Below are 24,780 nucleotides of genomic sequence, written 5' to 3' on the forward strand. Positions count from 1 at the left end.
CTGGAGAAGGGATAGGTTACCCACTCCAGTATTCTTGCCTGGAGAATCCCACGGACAGAGGAGCCTGCTAGACTACAGTCCATGGGGTCACAAAGAGTTGAATACAACTGAGCGACTTTCACTAACTAATCTCATCATATTTTCCTATGCCATCAAAATATCTCTTTAAATGTCTTCCTAGCGTCCATCGAAAGTACATTACTTAACCATCCTGTAACTGTTGGACACTTAGGGGGTTTCTGATGTTTTGCTGGGGGAGACAGCCAAGTCTCCTTTTTAATGTATTTTTTCCCTTTCTATTTAAATAGCAAGGATTACATCGCATGTGCTAAGTCACCTCCGTCATGTCCAACTCTTTGCGACCCCATGGACTGTAGCCCACCAGGCTCTTCTGTCCATGAAATTTTCCAGGCAAGAATATTGGAGCAGATTGCCTTTTCCTCCTCTAGGGGAATCTTCCCAACCCAGGGATCAAACCCGTGTCTCTTGCGTCTCCTGCACTGGCAGGCTGGTTCTGTCCCACCAGCGCCACCTGATAAAGCAAGGCCCCGAGGGGCAGCATGCACAGAGGTTTGCCCCAGGCACTCACCAACTGAGATCTGCACATCTGCAACGATCCTCTGAGGCAGACGCAGTGGGAAGGGCTCGGCCCCCAATCGGGCCACGGCCTGCATCACCTCATCCCAGAGGCGAAGCAGCGGCTCGGGGTTCTCCAGGGTGCGGAGGTTCGCGGTCGGCACCGTCAGGATGATGTTGTCTGTGGCCAGCTCTCCCCAGGGACCTGGGTTCTCCTGGATCTGCCGCTTCCACTCCTCCTGGGTTGTCTCCCCTGGAAGACAGGCCACAGGGCTTGAAACTCACTTTCCCAAGTCCCTCCCATGAATGCATACCGCCTGAACCCCTCCAGGAGGAGAACACCAAGGCCATCAATAACCACATACCCCTCTAACCTTCTTCTACAAAGGCCCCAGGGATGTGATGTGGTTTGGTCTTTATCTCCTTGGCCTCAAATCTAAGGAAGCAGACCTCCCTTCCCTCTGCCAGTCCAAACCTCTCTCTCTTCCTACACCAGGCAGCCCCAGAGGGCCTCCTCACCCCCAGCTCTCCCTGTGCTTTGGGGTTCGCTCCAAGGCATCCACTCACCTAGCTTGTAGTAGGGAGCACGCACAGCTCCCTTAATGGTGACAGGCACGGTGCCCAGCTTGCTGCTCTGAGGCACGATGATGTACAGGAGGCCCCCCCAGAGGCAGGTGATGGACTTGGTGGGTTTGTCCAGGCAGCAGCGGTTAATCACCAGGGGGCCTCGGAACAGCTTGCTGGCCCTGGTCAGGTCATCGGTGTGGCAGCCAATCTGTATCTGGAGCAGAGAGATCCCCGAGGAGTGTGACCCTGGGGCACGTGTGGGCGGAAGGGGAAAGTGCCCAGGACAGGGGGACAGGAAGGGTCATGGGTCCAGGAACCCCAGCTAAGTCCAAGCATCCCACCATTTGTAAGCCCTGTGTTCGAAACCCATGAAATTGTACCACCCTCAAGGTTGTATGGAACAGACTCTGTTAATCTACTGCAAGGGGTCAAACAGCTCTATTAAGGGTCCTGCTGAGACGCAGACCAGAGGGGCACCAGGTATGACGCAGATGCTAATTGTGGGGAGAGCCACTCCCATACAGAGTCCCTTGGTGTCTCTGTAACAGAGAATCCTAGGCTGGCTGTTCCCTGGGAGTGAATCTGGCTTTGGGAATGGGAAGAGGGCATCCTGCCTTCTGACCAGAGAGAAGGCCCAGGAGGAAGCAGTGTGACGGGCTGATGCAGTGAAGGATTGATTCCATTCTTCCTATTCTCCAAGGCCCCTGTTCCTGGGCCAGTGGAGTGACCCCTGTCCTCAGAGGTTTCCTGGGACTGTTTTCCAGGGTTTATGCTAAACAAGTTCCAGGATACATACAGGCACAAAATAGATGCTAACCATCACAATGACCCTCAAGGGGGACAGAGCAGGACGGTATCTGAATTTTGCAAATAGGATGTGTGTGTGTGTGTGTGTGTGAAAGTGACAGAGCCGGAGCGGACGGGGCAAGTGTGTGACGTCCCAGGGAAGAAGCCTGAGTGTGTAGCACCTCATGCTTCCGTGTGAGATGTACACGGGATGAAATGTGAACTGAGATTTACTAGATGCCACTGTATTTTAGGGCACCATCCATCTGGTATCTTTCTTCTTCCCACCTGTGACATTTAAGCTAAAAGCACAAGACTTGAGCCAGAAGTTGGTCAGGGCTGAGCCCTGGGGCTCTGAAATGTATCAAATCCATACATTTAAACCAATCAGTTAGATGTTCTGCCCCTTAGCTGTTTCATCCTAAGCAACTAAAGGGGCAGAAGTACATGCCCTCTATTGCCAACTGGGGAGGAAAATGCAACCCACTCCAGTCATCTTTCCTGGAAAATTCCATAGACAGAGGCGCCTGGTGGGCTACAGTCCATGGGGTCGCAAAGAGTCGGACACGACTGAGAGACTAAACGACAACATTGCCAGTAGGGTGTGTAGGAGGATTGAATAAGATGCCGACTATGAAAGCAGGAGCATCTGGCTTCTGTGTTATGTGGAGGGATGGGGCATGCCTTACCTTCAGGTCAGCAGAGGCGGCAGCTTCAGGCAGGGAGACCTCAATAATTTGCCTTCCGGGTATGTAGAGCCCGGTGCTCATCCAGCAGTACCTGGTGCCTGCCAAGAGTCAGGGAAGAGCAGGCGTTATCCTACCCGACACAATTCCATCTGAAGCCTGCTCCCAGAGTCCCTCCAGCAGCTCTGCCTCCCTGGCTCTCATTTTCCAAGCATTCCCTAAAACCCCAACCTCGTCCTCATTGAGATTTGCACGGCAGAGGCTGGAGATGGCCCCGGAGGTGACGAGACCTCAGCTGAGCTGCGGAAGTCATCCCCCCACGTTCCCACCTGCCCCGCTCCCATCTACCCCTCCTTCCTCACCAGGGTTGTTGCAGTTGACCTCCACGGTGATGGGAGATTCCGAGGGGCGCAGATAGGGGCTGCTGTACATGTCTTCAATTTCGGGGACTAATAGAGACAGGTCGCTTCCCGAGTGAGCCAGCCCAGTGGCCAGGGAGAGCATGGCACCCCGGCAGCAGTCGTTGATGACGGGATTCTCACGGGTCGCCACCGGGAGCCGATAGCGACTCAGCAGCTTCCTTAGAAGCCGGTGCACCGACATGTAGGCGGGGATCTCCTCCGCGGGGATTTGCAGAAAAGCCGCGCCGTCCGGACCCAGCTTGGCCAACCAGCCCTTCTCCACGTTCCCTCTCTTCCTGCCCATGATAACCTGGAACTCAGCCAGGGTGGAGCGGAAATGGTAGGTCCTTATCCCCGCCTTGGGAGTACGAAAGGGCCCCGGGTTGAGGCTTTGGCTGGTGATGCTAATGCCAAAGGGGTTGAGGAGGAGGTTTCCTGGGAACCGCGCCAAAGGGGATACGCCTGGGTTCTTGAAGGCCCACCACCAGGCCTGGGCTCCGACAAACAGGCCCCCGCCTTCGGCTACAAACTCCTGCAGCTCCTTGACTCCTACATCACTCACGGGCTCAAAGCAGTAGACACTGGCATCGCTGGTCAGATTGGGCTCAATGCTGGTGTCTATGCCCCCCACGGCGAGCAGCCCACTCAGAGTCCTCAGCTCCGTCTGCACCACGATCTTGCCTCTGCGGCCCGCGTCCAGCCAGCGGACGGCGTTGAGCAAGAAGGGGCCCAGTTTACCCACGGTGAATAGGACCTTGTGGCCGGTCACGACCACCCTGCCCCGGCCGTAGCGGGCAGCCGCTATGACACAGCCGTGGTAGGAATCTAGCCCCAGGGGAAAGGCTAAGGCCCCGTGCACTAGCAGCTGGGATGGGAAACAGTCCGAATTGGTGATGTCCAGCTCAGAAATCCCGTGCAGGAGCTCATCTCTGTCCTCGGAGAGATCATCCTCACAACTGCAAAAGACACACGTGTTCTCTGTTACAAAGGGCTCAGCACAGCACCCAGCATGTAGCAAGCGGCAGACTTACTAATATCATCTTTAGCTCTTGCGAGAGAGCTAGGACAGACCTGAGCTCCCTGGGTGCGGAGACTTGTTGGAGGGAAGACAGAGGGCCTCCACAGATTGATCCTGCTCTATCCTTCTCTGTGTATTAACCTGCCAAAGAAAATCTTGAAAGAAGTCCTGCTGGGTTTACTCAATATTGTATCTTAAATAGTCTGGATTTAAGTGTCTGTTCAGTCTTTTAAGCACTATATGAAGAACTGAAGGAGAAATCATGGTTTCATTCTGCTAAGGGGGCTTATTTATAATTTCATGCCACCAGCTTTCTGCAAATAAAGCAAACAGCTGAGTTCTCGTTAGTGGCTCGAGTGAAGAACCACTAGTATCCCAAAAGGCTGGGCAAGGAGCTGACTGGCCTCAACTCTTGTAGGACCCTCTTGTTACTTGAACACAAGAGGACTGACTGTCTACACCCAGAATTCCATACATTCATTCTGGCCCAACAGGAGTGACACATATCCATGCTATAAGGCTCTTCTCATCACCAACTGCTTCTGTCTCTGTGTGTGTGCATGCTCAGCTGTGTTTGACTCTTTGCAACCCTTTGGATGGAGCCCACTAGGCTCCTCTGTCCATGGGATTCTCCAGGCACGAATATTGGAGTGGGTTGCCGTTTCCTCCTCCAGGGGATGTTTCTGACCCAGGGATTGAACCTGCATCTCCTGCATTGCAGGCAGATTCTTTACCTGCTGAGCCACTGGGGAAACCTCAACTGTTTCTAATCTAAGGGTAACAAACTCCTATAAGGCTTCAGGACGCCTATAACCTCAAAATGGGGATTCAGCCCCAGATAGTGGGATTATGAAGGTGACGAGGTAGAGTGATCTCTCTCTATAAGCTTGAGATCCCAGAGCTGGTTAAGCCCCTCTCACTGATTGTGTGACTGTATGGTCAGAGGCAGCTGTAAGGAAACACTGAAAAAGGGGAGTCAGGTAGTGGCATGTCTGTAGTATTTGTGTTGTACTCTCTGTGGTTGGCAGAGCTGTAATTAACTGATGGGGAAACTACAGTCCTCTTAGCAGGCCCAAACCTTTCCTGAAGATAAAGGCATCACCCTACAAGATGGCTCTCCAGCTCCTTGAAGCACTAACATTAAAACCACTCATCCAGCTGTTTTTGCTCTGATTCCAAAATCACCAGACAACCTTGTGATTACAATATTGCTTCTAGTGATCATTTGCCTAAAGAAAGAAGTCATTCTTTCTTTATAGAGCAGCCAGGGTGGTCTATTTTTTGTGGCATTTATATTTCTCCAGCAACATCTTAGTATATCTTTAATTTGCTGATTTTATTATATATATTAATAATAATATAATTATTGTATATAGATACTTGCATTGTATAGAATATATTTGCATATATAATCTACAATATATAAAATACAATACAATATATAATACAATGTATAATTGTATTATATTGTATATAATATTGTCTATTAATAAATAAAATTATTATTGTATATAATTAATAATAATTTGTGCTTAGTCACTCAGTTGTGTCTGACTCTTTGTGACTCCATGGACTGTAGCCCACCAGGCTCTTCTGTCCATGGGGATTCTCCATGCAAGAATACTGGAGTGGGTTGTCATGCCTTCCTCCAGGGGATCTTCCCAACCCAGGGATTGAGCCCAGGTCTTCCACATTGCAGGAGGATTCTTTACCATCTAAGATACCAGGGAAACCCAATTAATATTAATATATATTAATAATACATATATAATAAAATCAGCAAATTAAATATATACAAAGATTATACATACAAAATTAAGTACAAAGTGTTTTAGTTCTTATAATGAGTTCTGCTCATAAATTTCAAGCAATTAACTGTCTTACAAGTGTAGTCAGTGAAAAGGTGATCTACACTGGCATTAAGGTTTATACACTAGCTTGTTACAGCAAAATGAGAAACACTGAATGTGCCAAGTTGAGACCCAGACACTGTGTCAATAGTAGGCTTCATCAGCAGGACCCTAGGTGAGGTCCTGCTCACCGATGAGGCTGGGACATTGTCATTTCGTCTGTTATTTCCAACAGCCACGACTTATGTGCAGGGGAAGACAAATGATTGTTTCATTAAAAAACCTGAAGTGGATTTTGACTTTTCCTGTTCCTCTCTGTTTTGAAATGAAACAAAAGTTACATAAAAAAGAATAAAACCATGATAGTACTAGATTTCAAGAAGGGTGCAGTCAGCAAACTGGGACAGGAGGTATTAATAGGAAAGATAAACCAAACAAAATCAGATTGATCAGAAACCTAAGAGAAAAGAAGAATCTGGAACTGCACATAAGTGAAAGAGAAGATCAAGAAAACAAAAACAACAGGGGTTATCATTTGTCCTGAGAAAATGTACTTCAGTAACCAATAATGACCAATCTAGAAATTCAATGCCATTTAACACTTAAACAGAAATCAAAAATATTTGATGAAAATTAATAGCATGAAATATAAGCACCAATCTAAACAAAGGGAAAACCAACTCCCTCCAAAATAAGTGATAACTGGAGAAGGTCCTAAATAAATATTGTATATCATTGGAAAGTTTTGAGATACCTTATCTCTCTGCAGGAAAAAAAAGGAGACAGGCTGCTATAAAAAGTTAATAATCAGAATAAAAATATAACTGCCAAACAGACAATCCTATTTAATACAAGGGCAGAAAAATAAGTATTGATATAACTGAAGACTATGAATAAACCAATAGGCAGGTTGAGTGAAGTGATTCATTAAGAGAAAATGAAGGATAGATAAGAAGACTAATGGCTAGCAAGAAGTTCTAAAAGCAAAGAACAAAGAAGAAATAAACATTTAATTTGATGAAAATTTCTTTGTGCTGAAAAAAAGATCTGAGTTTTTAGAATGAAATGACATTACCGACTCTATGGACATGAGTTTGAGAAGGCTTTGGGAGTTGGTGATGGACAGGGAAGCCTGGTGTGCTGCAGTCCATAGGGTCACCAAGAGTTGGACACGACTGAGCAACTGAATTGAACTGATTATATGAATGCAAATCCGTATAAATGAAATAGAGAAGGTCTGGTCAATTCATAGCAAGTTTATGAGCTTCAAAGGACAAGGGAAAGCAAAAACCAAACTACCTACAAAGAAAAAAGTGAAATCAGTGCCCTAAAAATAGTATTTCAGTGCAATGAAAATATTCTGCAGCAAGACTCTTCACTGCATAGGGAATACTGAAAGTGTCAAAAGGATTACTGAAACTCACCACTCACTAAAGGTTTTCAGAGAAGTGACTTGAGGTTACGCTGTAGGTCTAGAAAAACAAAAATGAATACAATATAGGAACAGATTGTCTACACGAAGCAGTGATGGGCAAAAGTGCCCATGTACTGTATAACTAATGCTGAAAAACTGCTGATAAAGTTCTTGTGATATTTTATGTGATTGGCAAGAAATCACTCTGAATTAATAGGAGACACAATATTAAAAACAAAGCGAACAAAGAAACAAAGCTAAGGCAAAACCAAATTACAACCAGAAAACCAGATGATTTCAAAACTTGGGTAGTAAGGAGTGAGCACAGAAAAGTGTAAGGATGGGAGAAATGGAATTCTTGTTTTGAGTGAAAAGGTAGATTATAAAAACAAGTTAATTGTCAACTCAGACAGAAAAATGTACATTTGTTAAAAAATTAAAGGCAACATGGTAAACATGGGTATTAATGTATAATAAAAGGTGGCATTTTATATTACTGGGAAAAGAGGAACTGGACCTATACGTCACCCAAATACATAGTAAAATTTTCAAATGTATCAGAGATATAAATTTTACAAATGAAACCACACATGCACTGAAAGAAACCAAGAGTGGAATCTTTCATTATCTCTGTTGTCCATTGTTCAGTCGTGCCCAGCTCTTAGCGACCCCGTGGACTGCAGCATGCCGGGTTTCCCTGTTCTTTTACTCTCTAGGGGTGACGAAAGCATTCTAATTATGACCTCCAATCAGAGGTGATAACAGAAGATTGACAATTATTATACAGTGTTTTGATCACTTTAGCTTCCCAGTAAATTTGGAAATTATGTTAGTTATTTTCACTTGCATTTAATTTTAGAACCAGTTTGAACTTTGGTTGGGATTGGACTGAATCTATAGCTAATTTGGGGAAAAATTGACATCTTAAAAATACTGAGTGTCCTGATCCATCAACATGGTGTATTTCACTATTTCTTTAGGTTTTATTTAATTTCTCCCAGTGATGTTTTGTGATTTTCAGCATACATGTTGTGTGACACATTTTGTTAAATTTATTTGCTAGTATTTCATGATGTGGGACCCTGTCTTAACAGATATTGTATTTTTAATTTCAATGATCAATTACTACTATATAAAAATACAATTTATTTTTGTATATTGACTTTGTATCCTGAAACCTTGCTAAACTCAATTATTACAGTGGCTTTTTTTTTTTTTTGCAGTTTTAAGAATATTTTACATAGAAAATCATGTTTTCTGCAAACAAACATAGGTGTGCTTCTTAAATTTAATCTCTATGCTTTTTTACTTGCCTTACTGCACTGGCTAGAAACTTAAGTACAATGTTATATAAAAATATCCTTCCTGGCTTTGTTCTCAATCTGAGGGTATTTCACCAGAAAGTATGCTCTTGGCTATCCGCTTTTCAAAGAGGACTCATCACACTGAGCAGTTTCCTTTTATTTCTGCTTTGTGGAAATTTTATCATGATTTGATATTGAATTTTGTCAGTTCTTTTTTTCTGTCTGTGTGCAACTATTGAATTATATGATGTTTCTCATTTATTTTGCATTAAGAAAATAAACTGTGAATTAATTTGATATCTGAATGTTAAACCAGCCAAGCAGTCCTAGAACAAGCCTTATTTGTCATGATGTCTTATCCTTTTTGGAAGGAAAGTTATGAGCAACCTAGAGAGCATATTCAAAAGCAGAGACATTACTTTGCCAACAAAGGTCCATCTAGTCAAGGCTTTGGTTTTTCCTGTGGTCATGTATGGATGTGAGAGTTGGACTGTGAAGAAGGCTGAGCGCCGAAGAATTGATGCTTTTGAACTGTGGTGTTGGAGAAGACTCTTGAGAGTCCCTTGGACTGGAAGGAGATCCAACCAGTGCATTCTGAAGGAGATCAGCCCTGGGTGTTCTTTGGAAGGACTGATGCTGAAGCTGAAACTCCAGTACTTTGGCCACCTCATGTGAAGAGTTGACTCATTGGAAAAGACTCTGATGCTGGGAGGGATTGGGGGCAGGAGAAGGGGACGACAGAGGATGAGATGGCTGGATGGCATCACTGACTCGATGGACGTGAGTCTGAGTGAACTCCGGGAGATGGTGATGGACAGGGAGGCCTGGCGTGCTGCAATTCATGGGGTCGCAAAGAGTCGGACATGACTGAGCAACTGAACTGAACTGAACTGATTATCCTTTTTACATATCATCATCTATTTACAATATTTTATTAAGAATTTTTGCATCTATGTTCATGAGGGACATTGCTCTGAGTTTTCTTGTCTTACAATGTCTTTCTTTGGCTTTAATATCAGAGAAATACTGGTTTAATAAATCAAACTACAAAAACTTTCCTCTCCTCTTATTTCTGAAAGAGTTCATATAGAGTTAGTATCAAAAAAGACACAGTGCAAACTATAAGCAGTGATTACCTCTGGACAGAAGAATTAGTAGGAGGCAGAGGTGGGGGACGAAGGTCTTTCACTTTTTACTTTTCATCCTTTGGGACTATTTCTTTTTTTCCCAGTAAGCATTTATTTTGAAATTGCAGAAGGGAAAATGTTTACAAAAAGGAAAAGAAAACTCAATTGTGATTTAGCAATTTCTTTTCTAAAGTGGCACATCTTCCCACTTGAATTCACTCTCTAAAAACTTCTAGTTTTGTGAGAACCAGTTAATACAATTTTATTATAAATGGCTAGGAATGTAGTAAGAAGCACAAGGTTTGGTAGGTATGTATGTTCACCCCACCTTGCTGGGTCATGACCTGACTTAACGTTGGCAGTTAGCATTCTATCTATCCTAGCAATGACTTCCAAGGACTTGTGGATCCTTGTTACAAATAAGTTTATTAATATCTGTTCAGATATTTTATCTGCCTGCAATGCAGGAGACCTGAGTTCAATTATTTTCAGAACTACCTGGGGACTCATATTCATGTTGATTATCTTCAGTAATTTGGCAGGTTACTTATTTCACGTAGATAGTCAAGTTTCAAAATTCTGAAATCTTCTTAATCTGGAATTCAAAAGACTGTTTTATATACAATATCCCTTGACTATCTTTCAAAATGAAGTGGAGATTATCTATCTATCTATATATGGTATCAACTTCTGCTGCTGCTGCTGCTGAATCGCCTCAGTTGTGTCCAACTCTGTGTGACCCTATAGACGGCAGCCCACCAGGCTCCCCCGTCCCCGGGATTCTCCAGGCAAGAACACTGGAGTGGGTTCCCATTTCCTTCTCCAGTGCATGAAAGTGAAAAGTGAAAGTGAAGTCGCTCAGTCGTGTCCGACTCTTATCGACCCCATGGACTGCAGCCCACCAGGCTCCTCCGTCCATGGGATTTTTCAGGCAACAGTACTGGAGTGGGGTGCCATTGCCTTCTCTGGGCATCAGTTTCTAATGTCTGCCAGTTCAGGTTTCATAGGAGTGTTTTCAAGCCAAGGAATTTGGAGCATGTGGACATTTCAAAGCATGACTGTTGTTCTACATTCTTTTCTCTGTATCTCTAATGATTGTGAATATACACAGATCACTGAAGACTGAAAACCATTCTCAATGGAGTAATAGCTGAAATGAGGTCAAGGACCTTCTATTATACTCAAGTACTTTCCATTTAAAGAGAGAAAGAGAGTGGAAAGCACACGCTAAGTCACGGTGCGTAAATTGCTAGCTGCAACCTCAGGTTTCTGAGTTCTACTGAACCTAGATATCACAGACTTCTTCCTACAACAGGTACTTGTTTTTTGTATTTCCTCCAAGCTGGTTATTGGAGATGTTTCTGCACTTCTGATTCTCAGATCTCTGGAAATAATTTTCTTGAAATAAGAAATAATGCCTGAGATTACAGCATATACTCAACAAAAATGCTGGCCTAAATGAATGGATGAATGAACAAATACAGAACAAGAACTCTTAACAGAAGCCTGAGATTTGTGTTAAAATGGGACAAGGGCCTTCTTATCCAAAAATAGAGCAAACTATTGTGGTTGAGTCTCCCAGAACCTCCCTTAGACTGATTATCTAATGATATGTTTAATCAGCATAAGTCTCTTTATTGGTAATGCCAATTCCATGTCTAGCCCTTGCTTGGTTAAATGCATAAAGAGGATAAAACATGGCAGCTGGTCCTGCTGCTGCTGCCTCAGTTTGATGGAGGAAATAGGAAAAGTATCAGTTAAAATATCAATAGCTTATACAACTGGAGTAGAACACATGACTTGGGGCAAAGCAGCATAACGATGGATGCCAGGTATATCTCAATGGTTGGAAACGATATTCATGACCTCATATGCTTATATACCATAACATGAAGGCTAATGTCAAAACAAAGCATTTTAGATACTTTGAGGAGAAGGCAATGGCAACCCACTCCAGTACTCTTGCCTGGAAAATCCCAGGGGTGGACGAGCCTGGTAGGCTGCAGTCCATGGGGTTGCTAAGAGTCGGACACGACTGAGCAACTTCACTTTCGCTTTTTCACTTTCATGCATTGGAGAAGGAAATGGCAACCCACTCCAGTGTTCTTGCTTGGAGAATCCCAGGGACGGGGGAGCCTGGTGGGCTGCCATCTCTGGGGTCGCACAGAGTCGGACACGACTGAAGTGACTTAGCAGTAGCAGCAGCAGGTACTTTGAACATGTTTCTTAATTCACTGAATTCTTACAACCACTCTTAAAGGTAGTCATTATTAATCCTGCTTTAAAGATGAGACTTACCTGTTGCTCAAGGTTTTAGAGCAAGCAACAGACATTATCTAGGAACTTATTAACCTCAGATATGCAGATGACACCACCCTTATGGCAGAAAGTGAAGAAGAACTAAAGAGCCTCTTGATGAAACTGAAAGAGGAGATTGAAAAAGTTGGCTTAAAGCTCAACATTCAGAAAAGTAAGATCCTGGCATCCCGTCCCATTACTTCATGGCAAATAGATGGGGAAACAGTGGCTGACTTTATTTTGGGGGGCTCCAAAATCACTGCAGATGGTGATTGTAGCCATGAAATTAAAAGATGCTTACTCCTTGGAAGGAAAGTTATGACCAACCTAGGTAGCATATTAAAAAGCAGAGATATTACTTTGCCAACAAAGGTCCGTCTAGTCAAGGCTATGGTTTTTCCAGTAGTCGTGTATGGATGTGAGTGAAAGTGAAAGAAAGAAAGAAATTGAAGTCACTCAGTCATGTCCGACTCTTTGCAACCCCATGGACTGTAGCTTACCAGGCTCCTCTGTCCATGGAATTTTCCAGGCAAGAGTACTGGAGTGGATTGCCATTTCCTTCTCCAGGGGATCTTCCCGACCCAGGGATCGAACCTGGGTCTCCCACATTGTAGGCAGACACTTTACCATCTGAGCCACCAAATGTGAGAGTTGGACTATAAAGAAAGCTGGGCACCAATGAATTGATGCTTTTGAACTGTGGTGTTGGAGAAGACTCTTGAGAGTCCCTTGGACTGCAAGGAGATCCAACCAGTCCATCCTAAAGGAGATCAGTCCTGGGTGTTCATTGGAAGGACTGATGTTGAAGCTGAAACTCCAATCCTTTGGCCACCTGATGTGAAGAGCTGACTCACTGGAAAAAACCCTGATGCTGGGAGGGATGGGGGGCAGGAGGAGAAGGGGACGACAGAGGATGAGATGGTGGATGGCATCACCGACTCAATGGACGTGGGTTTGGGTGAACTCCGGGAGTTGGTGATGGACAGGGAGGCCTGGCGTGCTGCAATTCATGGGGTCGCAAAGAGTCACACATGACTGAGTGACTAAATTGAACTGAACCAAAAGCTGGCCTCCACTAAAACGGTGCTTTTCCAAGTAGATATGAAATCTCTTACTAGAATCCTGAGTCTTGAAATGAGGCTGTGTTTATGACAGTGGACCCAGTATTTGTTTGAATGAATGCGTAATAGAAAGGTGGCTCTGCACACAAAGTACAACAGCCACTGCCTTCAGAGCTGGAGGCAGAGTGGAGGCCAGTGAGGATAAGTAGAAGGAAGAGTAGACATTGCTCATCGAACAGAGTCTGGGGGTGTGGTCATACCAGCAACACGGTGGCTTCAGTCCAGTTCAGTTGCTCAGTCGTATCCGACTCTTTGCAACCCCATGGACTGCAGCACACCAGGCTTCCCTGTCTATCACCAGCTCCTAGAACTTACTCAAACTCATGTCCATTGAGATGGTGATGCAATCCAACCATCTCATCTTCTGTTGTCCCTTTCTCCTCCTGCCACGTGGTGGCTAGTACCCTACAAGGAGACCATGGTGCTTTCTAGGCAGGAAGTAAGGGCAGTGACTCTGAGGCTTGTGTCCTGACATCTGTGGGTGTTCTTACCAGGCTAAAAGTGGATCATAAGGCTTTATCACTTAGGGTTTTATTTTTATGATCATAAAAGTAGTAATTTCTTCTGTTGAAAATTTGATTCATTTTGATAAGGCCTGTGGACAGTTTACTCTTAGAAAGTTTACCCTAAGATCTTATTTAGAATGTATTTTAATAAGAAATGTACAAGTAACAAAGTCAAAGCTATCTTAATTCACACTTGCATGTTCAAATGTGGGTTTAAAAATAAATAGCAAGACATTTGGGCAGAGTAACTAAATCCACAGGGACTTTCAATGTGAACTTGATGGCCAGTGATGGAAAGAACCTCTGTTACTGAATTCTAATAGAAGCATGTTGGTGTCTAGTGTTGTCTGATACTTCTAAAATGAACTGACGATATGTAATACAGTATTACATAGTTACAAGATGACTGATGAAAGATCCAAAGCTTCAATAGAAACCAAATGATTAAATAAATGAGGTATATATTGGCATTCACATAAATGCCAATTTTAAAGATTACACAGAATGTAATTATATATAATTGTTTTTATATTTTTAAAGATTACATAAAATGTAATCTATTTTATAATTTTAATAATTACACAGAATGAAAAATGTGTATGAGCAGAATTCAAAACAGCATGTATATTAAGATGACAAGGGTATAAAATTATGAATGAATAGGAAAGAGATGAAAACAGTTACATTGTGGGTTTGTGATTTAATAATTTTAAAATAAAAATTAGAAAGTAAGGGATCCAGCAATATTGAAAAAGTAGTTTAAAATAGTATGCCATGAAGAATAATCATAATTCAAAAATACAGCTGGCCTTTGAACAACACAGGTTTGAAATGTGTGGGTCCACTTCTTTGCACACACACACATGATTTAACCACAAAGGAAAAAATTTCAGATTCAGAGAGATACAGGCATAACCAAAGAAAAAACAGGTATGATTTTGATAGAGAAAAACATCTTTTAAGGAAACTAACTTAACTAAAGGGGATTATGCTGTTAATGGAATGAGGCTCAGGTTTTACCTTGCTGTTCCTTAGAATGGAGATCTTTGTAAGCAGAAGTTTGATCAACCTGATCAATCTCTGTGTCTCTGAATAACTCTTTTCTCACTGCACATGTGAGTATGGAGCTGTGGGGTGTTCCAGGAGTGCCATGCCAAGGAGAGGCCACAGATCTTCCCCAAAGTCTCTATACTAAACCTGGTGTGCCCTCCTCACCCAGTCCACCCTCACCTCACTCTGCACCCATCAGAAATACCTATGCTTTTTGCTCCAAGGATGCTGAGAGTTTTCATGTACAATATAAGGCATGGCCTGGTGTGATTTTTCTACTGCTAGGACTACTCCAGCTTCTCATCTCTTTCTTCATCCATCCAATCATCCATCTAATACGTGTTTACTGAGCACCTACTAACCATGTTCAATAGTGTATGAGGTGCTGGAGGACAATGTGAATGGAACAGGTTGGGTGATGTCCTCAAAGAACTTTCCATGAAGCCTGTCCCTGAATCTATCACCTGCCTCCTTCATTCTCCATCATCATGTCTTTTGCTCCCAGAGATAAAGTCATCTCTAAGGTTAAAGATGTGCCACCTTTCTGTATCTCAGCTTTTGAATTCTCTAGCTCTTCAGTTCAGTCAGTTCAGTCGCTCAGTCGTGCCCGACTCTTTGTGACCCCATGAATCGCAGCATGCCAGGCCTCCCTGTCCATCACCAACTCCCGGAATTCACTCAGACTCACGTCCATCGAGTCAGTGATGCCATCCAGCCATCTCATTCTCTGTCTTCCCCTTCTCTTCCTGCCCCCAGTCCCTCCCAGAATCAGAGTCTTTTCCAATGAGTCAACCCTTCGCATGAGATGGCCAAAGTACTGGAGTTTCAGCTTCAGCATCATTCCCTCCAAAGAAATCCCAGGGCTGATCTCCTTCAGAATGGACTGGTTGGATCTCCTTGCAGTCCAAGGGACTCTCAAGAGTCTTCTCCAACACTCTCTAGCTCTTACTTCCATCCTAATCCCATCTGGTTGGATATTTCAAAACTTTTCTGAAAGCTCTCTAGACTTTATTTGTTTTCCTTTTCCTTATATTTCATTTGCAAGCAACCTTGACCTATGACCTTCCTGGATCAGTCATGCCAACCCTGAGATTCAGCAATATATACATTTTACTAGGTCTTCCCTGTAGCTAAATGGTAAAGAATCTGCCTGCAACACAGAAGGCCCGGGTTCGATCCCTGGGTCAGGAAGATCCTGTGGAGAAGGGAATGGCAATCCACTCCAGTACTCTTGCCTGGAGAATCCAATGGACAGAGGAGCCTGGCGGGCTACAGTCTGTGGGATTGCAGAGCGTGGGACATGACTGAGCAAGTAACACTACTACACTACACTATACATTTTATAAGCTAGATGCTGCGGGACACAATGGTTACTAAGGAGTTTCTCCCATCCAAGAGCTAAGTAATCTGGTCTGAAAATGTAGCAGCAACAAGGGACCCTGCCCTTCCTGTGTCTCAGGGTATTTTAACACTCTGGTTGACTTATGATGAATCTATGTTTGAATGCCAAATTCTCTTCTGTTAGCCTTGGAGTAGCCTGAAGACAGAAGCCATGCGTCTGCTTTTTAATCTGGGACCAACGTCCCGTGGGCTAATGCACTCACCTCACCAAGACTGGGATCTTGGGCATCTTCTTAGACACTTTAAAGAAGCTCGTGTCGCCTTTGTTGTCGGTGAAGTACACACCGGCCACGCTGGTCACGAGGTTCCCTGGGAACGTGAACAGAACCCTTTCATCATCGCCCTGGTTGGCCCAGTCCCAGGCTTGGCCTCCAATAAGCAAGCCTCCTCCACGTTTCATGAACTTGACTAACTTCTCAGTCATGGTTTCATTGTAGGCATCAATGCAGTAAACGCCCAGGGAGTCTTTCACTTCGGGCTCAACCTTTGCCTCCACTCCAGAGCCCTCCAGGATTTTGGCCAGAGGTGCCAGGGAGGGGTGCACACCCACGGGAGCCCCGGGGGAAGAGCAAAGCCAACCCACTGCGTTGAGGAGAAAGGGAGTGAGCTGGGCCTCCACCAAGTAGTCCTCGTGGGACACCACCACCAGGCGGCCTCGGCCATAGGAGGAGGCCGCGATGAGGACCTGGCCCATGTCATTCACCATCACCGGGAAGGAGGCTTCTCCGATAAGAAGCAGTTCACACGGGACGGCGTCTTCGGGGACGTTCCAGCTTGTCACTCCATTCATAAGGGCCTCGAAGGCAGCAGATGGAGTCGCCATGGCTGGACCGGCTTCTGCAGAGAGGAAAGCAAAGACTCAGCCTGGTGAAGAATCGGTAAACAAACAAACGAGCCAAGCAGTTCACTCTTCCCTAGCTGGGGCAGCTCTTCCCACTGAGCAGATGAGACCGATGCTGTGAACAGACTCAAGCACTCAAGCACTCAAGCACTCAAGGCTGTCGGTGTCTCCAACCCAGGAGACCCTGTTGTGCCCTGTCCATTAACACTCTTACTGTCAAACTAAGTGAGCTCCACGCATTTCCGTCACAGAAGGAAACAAACAGGAGTTAAGAACAAAGGCAGAACTGTGTCTCCAAAGACATACGTTCAAGTACTAACTCCCAGTACCTGTATGACCTTATTTGGAAATAGAGTCTTTGCAGATTCTTGCCTGAAAAATCCCATGGACCGAGAAGCCTGGTGGGCTACAGTCCAAAGGGTCGCAAAGTGTCAGACATGCCTGAGTGGCTAAGCACACAATTTAATGACTGGAGCCTTTAAAAGAAGAGGAAATTGGGACACAGGTACCCAGGGAGAGATACACAGGCTATGAGAACATGTAGGCAGGTATCAGGGTCTCTGTGATGTCTCAATGAGCCAAGGAATGCCAAAGACTGCCGGTGAACACCAGAGGTAGGCGAGACACATGAAACAGACTCTCCTTCAGAACTTCCAGAAAGAACCAAACCTGTCAACACTTGGATTTCAAACATCTAAGCCTCTAGAACTGCTACAGAATACATTTCTGTTGTTTTAAGCTACTCAGTTTGTGGCACTTTACTGCAGCAACCACAGGAAAGCAACACAGAGGTGCAGCGCGCTGTCTCCCCACCCCCGCTCCATCCCACTCGGCGCTCACACTGATCATATTAATCTCAGCGTAGGCCCAGAAAACCAAAAGCAGAAAGTAATACATTATGAATTGATAGCAGATTATTACTTGCACCCAGACATAGCAGCAAAAGGTGTATATGTCGATGGATGTGCAGTCACAAAAACCCTCTGCTTCTTCACCTTGAGCTCCCTGCTTAAGGTCACTCTGCACTCTGACCTCCTCTATGTGCCCTTTACTGAAGCACTTCCCTCATGGACAGACTGTTTAACAGTCAGGACAACCAGTCCTCACCATCCTCCCTGACAACTCAGTGGCTCTGGACAATGCTGCTCCCTGGTCCCCGAGGCTCTTACTACCTCTAAACTTATGGCCAGGCTCATGGTCTGCAACCTCTTGAACCGCTTCCTTCCTGGCCTCTCCTTCCCTCTTCTGAAAATGCAGAGATTCCTTAGGTGTTTATCTTTGGCCCTTACCTCTTTTTCCTTGTCTCACTCAAGGTATGATGGCAAAGCAATTATTAATACACGCTTAGGCTCTGGAGTTAGGCTGTCTGGGTTTGAATCTCAGCTCTGCTGTTTACTAACTGAGATCAGGCAACACTTCTCAGACTTGGTTTCCTCATTCATTAAGTAGGAAAAATGGCATCTACCACACAGGACTGTTTTGAAGATGAAAGGAATAGCATTGGTTAAGTGCCCTTCCATTATTTATTTTATTGCCTAAAATTACTTGATCTAAAGTATATTTTATATATATATATATATACACACACACACACAGATATATGTGTATATATATCTTTGCTTAAAATTACTAGATTAAGAGTAATTTTATACACACACACACACACACACACACACACACACACTGTGTGGGCTATAGTCCATGGGGTTGCAAAACAGTCAGATGTAACTTAGCGACTAAACAACAAACTACTATATATATAAAATGCATATAAATGCATGCGTGTGTGCTTAGTCACCCAGACTCTTTGCGACCCCATGGACTGTAGCTCCCTTGGCTTCTCTGTCCATGAGATTCTCCAGGCAAAAATACTGGAATGGGTTGCCATTCCCTTCTCCAGGGGATCTTCCCGGCCCAGGGATAGAACCCTCTTCTCGTGCATTGCAGGTGGATTCTTTACAGTCTGAGCCACCAGGGAAGCCCATATATATATAAATATATATATATTTATATGTATATGAGTATCAATTACTTATTATACATATATATATATGTGTGTATGTGTGTGTGTGTGTATATAAATCTTCGCTTAAAATTACTTGATTAAGAGTAACTATTTAAGTATGTGTATTGAAACTCCAGTACTTGGGCCACCTCATGCAAAGAGTTGACTCATTGGAAAAGACTCTGATGCTGGGAGGGATTGGGGGCAAGAGGAGAAAGGGACAACAGAGGATGAGATGGCTGGATGGCATCACTGACTCGATGGACGTGAGTCTGAGTGAACTCTGGGAGTTGGTGATGGACAGGGAGGCCTGGCGTGCTGCGATTCATGGGGTCTCAAAGAGTCGGACACGACTGAGTGACTGATCTGATCTGATCTGATCTGATAATAGGAAACTCTTATAAAGTGAAAAAAATCTAATGTTAGATTTTTACCAACACTGGATTAAGTATTTATTGACTTTGATTTTTATAGAGTTCATATTTTAGAGCCAATACTAACACTACTGATTATCTTTAGTTAAATATTTTGATGGGTTCTTGAAAAAATCCTTGGCATAGCCCTTGTCTGTGCCTTCCCCAAGCCACGGATGCAAAGGCCCTGGTCCTGACATAACTAATAAACGCAAGAGCCCTACTGAAAGTACATTCTGCCATTTGTAACTGTCTCAAAACTACAAAGTCTTAACTTTTCCCCCTCCAAATTAGCTCCTCTTGGGTAAATTCCATAAGCTCGAGGTCCCTAGTTGTTAAAGAGTAATCTGCACCCCACAGAGAAGATACAATCAGCAGACAGTTGGTTAATGAGGGCTTGTCCTGCCCCTGCTCCTCCTGGGGTCCACAAACAGCCGGGACAGCAAGCACAAGGAGTCACAGTTGTGTCTCCTCTCCCTCCTGCTCCACATCCAGCTGGCCATAGCGTTGTCCATCATGGTTTCCAACACACGCTTCCGCTAACCTAGTTTAGGTCCTCAGTAATTCATGCCTGGACAAAAGCATCTGGCTTCTACGTCATCAGTATCTGTTCTCACCTTTATTCTTCTACAGTCACAGATTGTATTATTTCCCAGAAAAGAAGACCCAGAGCTTCATCTTTGCCCACAGGGGAAAATCTGAGCTTCCTTCTGGGGTTTAAGGCCTCCAGGTCTGGTTGCTCCTCACTTTCCAGCGTGTCTCCAGCAGCTTCCAGGATACTTGGCCTTCCTGGGCCTGCTCTGCTTTAACTTGAGATTCTCTTTCCATTCTCTTTCTTCCGGTTCCCACTCCCACATCTTTCAAGCCACCGAAATCCTCCCCTTCTAAGAGAAGCTGGTCACAGAAAGTGAAGTCAGAAGTGAAGTCGCTCAGTCGTGTCCGGCTCTTTGCGACCCCATGGACTGTAGCCTACCAGGCTCCTCTGTCCATGGGACTTTCCAGGCAATAGTACTGGAGTGGATTGCCATTTCCTTCTCCAGGGGATCTTCCCGACCCAGGGATGGAACCCGGGTCTCCTGCATTGTAGACAAACGCTTTGCCGTCCAGAAGAGGAAACTTAAATAGCCAATTAATCAATGGAAATATGCTCAATCTCACAGGAAATTGAAATAACATATATGTTTTTCCATAAGCTTATATGAAAAGAAGTGGGGAAGGGGGCAAAGAAGAAAGAGGAAGAGGAGGAGGAGAAGATGAAGATAATTGACATCCCAATGTCCCAGAGGCTTTGGAAACACTAGCATGGTCTGTGAAAGGCCTGAGAATCTGAAAGCAATCTGACAGGGGCAACTCAGTTTCAAAGGTGTGCCCATCCTCAGACCAGCAAACCTAATAACCTTTCTTACAAAAATCAGAGCAGCAGTATGAAAGACACACATACAACGTTGCTCACCACTACACAAAACTACAAATATAGATAGATACACGACAAACCGAGACGTGGAGATGGACAGATGACAAGGAAGGCTCCCCAGAACCAGTTTTTGACTCCCGAGGGTGCAGGATCGCTGATCCAACTTCCCCATACCCCCCAGACAGGCCATGGTGTCCACCGTGAGACCCTGGGGTGCAGCCCCTACCCACCACCCATACACACTCTGCAACAGCTGCCATACTGTCGGTAGTGTTGATACTCTGAAGTCGCCTAGAGCAGGGGACTCGTAATTTTCTCTTCTAGCTGTACTCTAAGCTGGCTCATGGGAGAAGAAATATCTGTGGAGAAGTGACCAAAGGCATGGACAGGTGGCCTGGAGGTTTGAAAAGTAGGGAACAAGGGAGAAGAGGGGTGATTTCCTGCTGAGTTGGTTCCTGGGCTAGAGGGGTGGTGGCCTGAGGGCAGTGGGGTTTGGGAAGAAACACCGGAGCACGCCCTCTACGTCAGTTTTCCCCTTTCCTGCACTGTGAGTGAGGCTACTGTGTCAGCCCTGATCTGATAGCAATGCTGTGAATGTGGCAAGACAAGTTTTGAGAGGGAGAAATGTTCGAGTAAAGTATGATAATTGGTATTACAAAGCTATTACAAAGAATAGAGTTAAATCCAGTTTTCATACCTAGAAGAATGTCCCAGATACATCTGAAGTAAAAATTTCAAATCACTGCAATATGTAGGACACAAACCCACTTTTATATGGATAGAGAAACTAATAATAGTAATTTTAGGAGTAGTAACGATATAGTGCTGACCAGGCTCCAAGCATCATTATAAATGCTTTATATACATTATTTAATTCTGACAATAAACCACTGAGGTATGTGCTGTCACTATTCCAATTTTAAAAATAGCCGAAACCAAACAACAAAAAAAAAAAACAGAAAACTTGATGGCCAGAGGATTTGCTACTTGGTTAAGTCACATAAGTGGTAAGAGATCGATTAACCATTCAAACCCAGGAAGTCTAGTATTGCAGTCCATGTTCTTAAGTACCAGAAACACATAAGTCTGTTACTCGGAATTTTACTGTTGTTGCACAGTTGCTCAGTCATGTCCGACTCTTTGAGACCCCACAGACTGCAGCCCACCAGGCCTCCCTGTCCTTCACTGTATTCTAAGTTGCTCAAACTCATGTCCATCAAGTCGGTGATGCCATCCAATCATCTCACCCTCTGTTGTCCCCTTCTTCTCCTGCCCTCAATCTCTCCCAGCATTGGTGTCTTTTCCAATGACTTGGATCTTTACATCAGCTGGCCAAAGTATTGGAGCTTAAGCCTCAGCATCAGTCCTTCCAGTGAATATTCAGGATTGATTTTCTTTGGGATTGACTGGTTTGATCTCTTTGCTGACCAAGGGACTGTCAAGAGTCTTCTCCAGCACCGTAGTTCGAAAGCATCAATTCTTCGGTGCTCAGCGTACTTTATGGTCCAACTCTCACAGCCATACATGACAACTGGAAAAACCATAGCTTTGACTATCAGTTCAGTTCAGTCGCTCAGTCGTGTCTGACTCTTTGCGACCCATGAATCGCAGCACGCCAGGCCTCACTGTCCATCACCAACTCCCGGAGTTCACTCAGACTCATGTCCATCGAGTCGGTCATGCCATCCAGCCACCTCATCCTCTGTCGTCCCCTTCTCCTCCTGGCCCCAATCCCTCCCAGCATCAGAGTCTTTTCCAATGAGTCAACTCTTCGCATGAGGTGGCCAAAGTATTGGAGTTTCAGCTTTAGCATCAGTCCTTCCAATGAACACCCAGGACTGATCTACTTTAGAATGGACTGGTTGGATCTCCTTGCAGTCCAAGGGACTCTCAAGAGTCTTCTCCAACACCACAGTTCAAAAACATCAATTCTTCAGTGCTCAGCTTTCTTCACTGTCCAACTCTCACATCCATACATGACCACTGGAAAAACCATAGCTTTGACTAGATGTACATTTGTTGGCAAAGTAATGTCTCTGCTTTTGAATATGCTATCTAGGTTGGTCATAACTTTCCTTCCAAGGAGTAAGCGTCTTTTAATTTCATGGCTGCAATCACCATCTGCAGTGATTTTGGAGCCCGCCAAAACAAAGTCTGACACTGTTTCCACTGTTTCCCCATCTATTTCCCATGAAGTGATGGGACCAGATGCCATGATCTTCATTTTCTGAATCTTGAGCTTTAAGCCAACTTTTTCACTCTCCTCTTTCACTTTCATCAAGAAGCTCTTTAGTTCCTCTTCATTTTCTGCCATAAGGGTGGTGTCATCTGCATATCTGAGGTTATTGATATTTCTCCCGGCAATCTTGATTCCAGCTTGTGCTTCTTTCCACCCCACATTTCTCATGATGTACTCTGCATATAAGTTAAACAAGCAGGGTGACAATATACAGCCTTGACGTACTCCTTTTCCTGTTTGGAACCAGTCTGTTGTACCATGTCCAGTTCTAACTGTTGCTTCCTGACCTGCATATAGGTTTTTCAAGAGGCAGGTTAGGTGGTCTGGTATTCCCATCTCTTTCAGAATTTTCCAGTTTGTTGTGAGCTACACAGTCAAAGGCTTTGGCATAATCAATAAAGCAGAAATAGATGTTTTTCTGGAAATCTCTTGCTTTTTCGATGATCCAGTGGATGCTGGCAATTTGATCTCTGGTTCCTCTGCCTTTTCTAAAACCAGCTTGAACATCTGGAAGTTCACGGTTCACGTATTGCTGAAGCCTGGCTTGGAGAATTTTGAGCATTACTTTACTACCATGTGAGATGAGTGCAATTTTGCGGTAGTTTGAGCATTCTTTGGCATTGCCTTTCCTTGGGATTGGAATGAAAACTGACCTTTTCCAGTCCTGTGGCCACTGCTGAGTTTTCCAAATTTGCTGGCATATTGAGTGCAGCACTTTCACAGCATCATCTTTCAGGATTTGAAAGAGCTCAACTGGAATTCCATCACCTCCACTAGCTTTGTTCGTAGTGATGCTTTCTAAGGCCCACTTGACTTCACATTCCAGGATGTCTGGCTCTAGGTCAGTGATCACACCATCGTGATTATCTGTGTCATGAAGCTCTTTTTTGTACAGTTCTTCTGTGTATTCTTGCCACCTCTGCTTACTATCTTCTGCTTCTGTTAGGTCCATACCATTTCTGTCCTTTATCGAGCTCATCTTTGCATGAAATATTCCCTTGGTAGCTCTAATTTTCTTGAAGAGATCTCTAGTCTTTTCCATTCTGTTGTTTTCCTCTAATTCTTTGCACTGATCACTGAGGAAAGCTTTTTTTATCTCTCCTTGCTATTCTTTGGAATTCTGCATTCAGATGCTTATATCTTTCCTTTTCTCCTGTGCTTTTCACTTCTCTTCTTTTCACAGCTATTTGTAAGGCCTCCCCAGACAGCCATTTTGCTTTTTTTCATTTCTTTTTCTCGGGGATGGTCTTGATCCCTGCCTCCTGTACAATGTCACGAAACTTATTCCATAGTTCATCAGGCACCCTGTCTATCAGATCTAGTCCTTTAAATCTATTTCTCACTTCCACTGTATAATCATAAGGGATTTGATTTAGGTCATACCTGAATGGTCTAGTGGTTTTCTCTACTTTCATCAATTTAAGTCTGAATTTGACAATAAGGAGTTCATGATCTGAGCCACAGTCAGCTCCCGGTCTTGTTTTTGTTGACTGTATAGAACTTCTCCATCTTTGGCTGCAAAGAATATAATCAATCTGATTTCAGTGTTGACCATCTGGTGATGTCCATGTGTAGAAACTTCTCTTGTGTTGTTGGAAGAGGGTGTTTGCTATGACCAGTGTGTTCTCTTGGCAAAACTCTATTAGTCTTTGCCCTGCTTTATTCCGTACTCCAAGGCCAAATTTGCCTGTTACTCCAGGTGTTTTTTGACTTCCTACTTTTGCATTCCAGTCCCCTATAATGAAAAGGACATCTTTTTTGGG

General features: G+C 44.2%; 1 protein-coding gene across 4 annotated transcripts in view; it reads right to left on the minus strand.

Moving 5' to 3' along the window:
* Positions 1–24,780, minus strand: part of TCAF1 (TRPM8 channel associated factor 1) — a 51,292-nt gene that overhangs the window by 8,416 nt on the left and 18,096 nt on the right. For all 4 annotated transcript variants that reach the window (XM_005205865.5, XM_005205866.5, XM_059885634.1 and 1 more), the window contains 5 exon segments: positions 16,309–16,942; positions 2,978–3,972; positions 2,619–2,716; positions 1,144–1,357; positions 590–829 (listed from right to left, as the gene is read on the minus strand). In XM_005205865.5, coding sequence (XP_005205922.1) covers positions 590–829; positions 1,144–1,357; positions 2,619–2,716; positions 2,978–3,972; positions 16,309–16,928 — 2,167 coding nt within the window. In that variant the 5' untranslated portion in view covers positions 16,929–16,942.

The sequence above is a fragment of the Bos taurus genome, chromosome 4 (assembly GCF_002263795.3).
Source record: "Bos taurus isolate L1 Dominette 01449 registration number 42190680 breed Hereford chromosome 4, ARS-UCD2.0, whole genome shotgun sequence".
NCBI lineage: Eukaryota > Metazoa > Chordata > Mammalia > Artiodactyla > Bovidae > Bos > Bos taurus.